The sequence below is a fragment of the Ochlerotatus camptorhynchus genome, unplaced genomic scaffold (genome assembly GCF_037179485.1).
Source record: "Ochlerotatus camptorhynchus isolate MF236.1 unplaced genomic scaffold, CSIRO-AGI_Acam_v1.1 ptg000213l, whole genome shotgun sequence".
NCBI classification, from domain to species: Eukaryota; Metazoa; Arthropoda; class Insecta; order Diptera; family Culicidae; genus Ochlerotatus; species Ochlerotatus camptorhynchus.
In genome coordinates this window covers 56,621-61,015 of record NW_027040703.1, presented here as the reverse complement: position 1 = coordinate 61,015, position 4,395 = coordinate 56,621, and the positions used below count along the sequence as shown (strand labels likewise).

Here is a 4,395-nt window from a genome sequence, read left to right as displayed (position 1 = left end):
AATCACCAGATAAAAACGCCTAGCATTAGCATGCTGTAATAACGGACACACACCTCGTAATTGCAGATCACCCTCGTCAGCAGCTACGCCCCAAAAAGTCCGAAAAGGAAATGCAAAGTCCCAAAACTGTCCGTCGTCACCAATTACGTTCTTCAGCACCTTAACCTACAACTGCAATGCATCTCCTGCTGGGCGTTGATGTTGATGTTCAGTTGCAAAACCAATGTTAATAGGCGTAAAATCATTCAACGCGTGTTTCTTGTGCCGCTGGCTATTGGGCTCGTCGACTGACATAAACGCACTACTCACTACCAGCAGTAGCAACACGGCCACGAACGGGGCAATGAATTCATTACATTTTATTTCCTCCCAGTATTCATTCATTGTGTGGCACACGTCTCGCAGTCTTGTGCCTATACCGGAGGAACAAAAGGTGGAAGAGAACTATAAACGGGACGGACGGGAACTCTGGGACCGGAACAAAGGCGCGTAAAACTGCTGCTCTATAGAGCATTCTGATGCCGGGGCAGATGGTACCTACTTGAATAAAAATGTTGTTGTGAATTGCTGACAATGAATGGGGATTGACCTTCAAGCGCAACCAAACCATGCAAAAGTGTATACAAATGCGTCGGCAAACAGCTGATGTAAACAAATACCTGGTCAATTACAACACGGGTACTTACTGGACGGTGACGAACGACGATGATGAGTCGAATGAGTACAGATGCATCTGTCCCTAGTTTAGCCGGGTTGAGAAAGAGGTCTTCTACAGCAAATGCGATGAAAACTCGAAAAAGAGAGTTGGTAATTAGAGATTGTGGTATTGAACCTGGGTAATCGAAGATCGTATTACTGAACATTCATAGAGGATCCAAATGGTACCGATGTGATGCATTCCTTCGGGTGAAAACTGTAAAATCTCTGATGCTTGCGACAGCGACAGTGACAGCAATTTATCATCATGAGTTCTTTAGATACTGCTTTGTTTGGGAGTCTGTTCAAGGCAATAAATTGTAACATGACAGACGGGTGTGTCTTCCATGCACCAATAAATTCGTTTTCACTCGGGAGTGGTGATTGAAAGTGCAACAAAGACTTTCTGTTTTCACTTTTTGAAATGTGACACATGTGACAAACATTTCCTCTATTGGTTGGTTGGAAAATCAGGGAGCAGGTTTTCCATAAAATGTTAGCAAGCTGATTTTCGACAGCACAATAAAATAAATAAAGAAGGTGGCATTCGGATACCAGTTCAGTGACACATATTCTCCTTGAATAACTAATCAAATTTCGTCAGTCTTCAGTTGGTCTTCTTCTTTATTGCACCTTTCTTCCTTTGCTTCTCATCACCAGCAGCAGCCAACCTTCTCTGGTAACTTTTTCTCAGAACAATTTGAATCAAAATGGCTATCATCGCAACCGGTAGCAGACAGATTCCTACGATGCACAATGCCACATCCACCAGGTGCCGCTCCCAGAAGGTCAAATTTAGAGCCCCGGAACGAAGCTTCGGTACACCTCCATCGTTCTTCAGAACATACTCAATGTAGTAGATCGCTTTGTCCATCGGTTTCATCGGTTGTTCTCGGAACTGTTTAGACGCTTTGAGGGCGTTCTCTCGGAACCTATCGTTTAAAGAGAACGATATAGCAGATATAGAATACTAAAATTCTCCTCGATAATGACTTACGACGAATCTTCCATTATTCGTTTGATTGACTCCAGCACAATCTCCTGGGTAATATTCTGGTAATTCAACTTCAATCCATACCCTGCTGCCACTGCTCTATCGACCAGAATTTCCTGTTCTCCAGCCAGCGGTAACCCCAGAATAGGTTTCCCGTATTGCACCGATTCCATCATGCCCAACAACCCCCCGTGGGTGATGTGCAATCTAACATTTGGATGCGCTAGCAATTGCTGCTGTGGCATCCAGGGCCCGATGATCACATTGGAACTCTGATTCTCCAGCGTAGCGTTTTCCCACTTCCAGATAATTAGTGTTCCGGATAGCTGAGTAAACGCTCCCGTGAAAGCTTTCCGAACGTTTTCCGGGAGATCGATTGACTTGGTATTACCTCCCATGCTGAAGTAGATTACACCGTTCTTGGCCGCTTCGACCCAGTTGATGACGTCCTGAAATATACTGATTTGTATAGAAAAATCTTTAGTAATCCAATCGAAAATAGGCACCTGTGATAGTCCACTAAATTCAAATTTCCTCAGATGAAGCCCACCGATTTCGATCATGCTGGGAACGACTGGTCGAGGGTAGTTGATCAATGGGTGCGAGTTGATCAAAACCAGACTGACATTATGGATGACGTCCAACAGCGGCGGTAGGTTCTTCTTGGAAAAGTGCCGCTGGTAGACTGCTTCCTGTGACGGAAGGTACAGGTACTTGAAGTTGAACTGTTCCGAGATTGAAATAAAGGTGTTCCACAGCCTTTGGTCGAACGACATCCGGTCCGAGTAACCTAGAGAGCTGATCGGGTTGTATGCAGGATTATGTGGATTAGCAACCATCTCATTTGTGAACTTATTTGTAGCCGTTGAGCTGTAGACGATTGCCGGTACTCCGTAGTGATTCGCTAGGCTAAGTAAAGCAAAATTGTTATCTACCAATTATGAAACTTCAATTCCATCGAACCATACCCCAACAAACTGTCGGAAAGCACCTGATCCAGTATCAACAAGTCAAACGTTGCATCGGATTTTAGCAGCTCCTGTACCTTGGGATGTCCCAAGGTGTAGTCGGCCATTGCTGCCGTACCGTAGATCAGGTTACTGTTCCCATAGAAGCTCGATTTGTCCCACTTGGTGAAGATGTTTGTGTTCATGCCGTAATCTGTCGATTGAAGTAAGTGGCAAGCACGGCGGCGGTCAATAAAAGCATTACGTTTAGTAATCACAACAAAGCCTGATAAGAACGACTCCGCACTCTCACTCGGGTTGTCTACGCAAACGTACCTTCTAGATGAGCAAACATTCCGGTCAGCTTGATTTGCTTGATGTTTTCGCTGTCATACTCAATCTCGAATGGGCTTATCACTGTTATCTGCGTGAAAGTGAAGAAGAGTAATTTCATACATTCGAAAACGTGACTTGCACGTAGAGCACTTACCTCATGGCCTCTTGAAGCGAGCTGCTCGAACAGCACCTGTCCGAAGATATAGTTTGTTTTGCTGGTACTCGGAAACACTGCCAGTATTCGAGATGCGTCGATAATAGACTCACCAAGGATTACTAAGAATAGAAATGTACCGAGTATTAGCGTTCTCATTCTGATTTAGGTTAAACTTTCCCCCATGAACGAATAATTAAGACTAAGGCTGCCCGGAGTGAACTGGATTGAGACTTTGCTTTTGCCATTGCTTTTAGGGAGCTGATAAGAGGCCCCACATTGCTGATAGCTCCGTTGCATCGATAAAGTATCGCAACTGGGGAGCAAATACGGACGGGCCACGTTCGAATTCGATACTGGAGTATGCAATCTGACGTGTCGATGAGGTTGCGAGCTATGTGATGACGTTTGGCGCTCACTACTGACTTAGGTAGTAGACTAGCGGTGTGATATTTATTTGTTTTTACTATTTATTATTGTTTGTTTTTTTTTTTTTATTTACTATATCTCTGACTATAATTCTACATGAATAACACATAAAGCTTACAGTCAATAAACAATTCGTATAACAGATACAAATTAAATGCGACTCTTAAATGCTTCAACAGAATGGGGAAATTCAAACACATGATACATGTAATTGAATTCGCGACCCATCGCCAAATCTAAATAATGCTCTCGGTCTGAGTTCTGAGGCACTAGCACTCTGGCTCCAGAAGGACGGGGGGGGGCGCTTTTCTCTTCATTGTGGTCATGTGGACCAGTGCAGGACTTTGGGGTGAATAAATGTTTCCTAGCAGTAGTTTAACAACAAACAAAGCTCTGGCTGAGCTACGTCATTGCTGAAGAGTTTTCATTCCGAGCGACGGTGGCAGGTTAGACCTAAACGCAAATCTGAAAAGCATGCGGGCTCCATGCAACTGAACCTGTTTCAAGAACCGAACAAACTAAAGCGTAATACAGTACCTGTCCGATTTTGTCCACAGGCCCAAAAATCTAGTGTTTCCAAAATTGAACCGCGCCAAAATCGAACGGTTTTATTTTGAAATTTATTTTATGATTTCGTTGATTTTGGACCACCGAGTTGCTACTAATGTAATCACAAGAAGGGAAAACAAAAGCGGTGCCAAAATTAAAACCCGTACCAAAAACGAACGGTTTTGTGGTTTTTTTTTTTTTTTTGCAAAAAACGAACCGTGCCAAAATCGGACGGGTACTATATAATGAATGTAGGCAGTAATAATCTCGAGAGTCGTTGCGCGTTGGCA

At 43.7% G+C, this 4,395-nt stretch overlaps 1 protein-coding gene across 1 annotated transcript; it reads right to left on the bottom strand.

Moving 5' to 3' along the window:
• Positions 1 to 1,280: 1,280 nt before the first annotated feature.
• LOC135703356 (UDP-glycosyltransferase UGT5-like) lies at positions 1,281 to 3,339 on the bottom strand. Its single transcript, XM_065224550.1, has 6 exons — positions 3,128 to 3,339; positions 2,974 to 3,061; positions 2,659 to 2,851; positions 2,197 to 2,599; positions 1,694 to 2,139; positions 1,281 to 1,628 (listed from the first exon to the last, which is right to left on the bottom strand). The coding sequence occupies exons 1-6, from the start codon at positions 3,284 to 3,286 to the stop codon at positions 1,304 to 1,306; spliced, it is 1,614 nt and encodes a 537-aa protein (XP_065080622.1). The 5' UTR covers positions 3,287 to 3,339; the 3' UTR covers positions 1,281 to 1,303.
• Positions 3,340 to 4,395: the final 1,056 nt, after the last annotated feature.

What these genes read in the sequence shown, in the direction of transcription:
- LOC135703356 (XM_065224550.1), bottom strand. Translation starts at nt 3,286, where the DNA reads ATGAGAACGCTAATACTCGGTACATTTCTATTCTTAGTAATCCTTGGT. An exon ending in TCGCTTCAAGAGGCCATGAG is followed by an intron (nt 3,062 to 3,127) that starts GTAAGTGCTCTA and finishes ACTTTCACGCAG; the next exon opens with ATAACAGTGATAAGCCCATT. An exon ending in AATTTAGTGGACTATCACAG is followed by an intron (nt 2,140 to 2,196) that starts GTGCCTATTTTC and finishes AGTATATTTCAG; the next exon opens with GACGTCATCAACTGGGTCGA.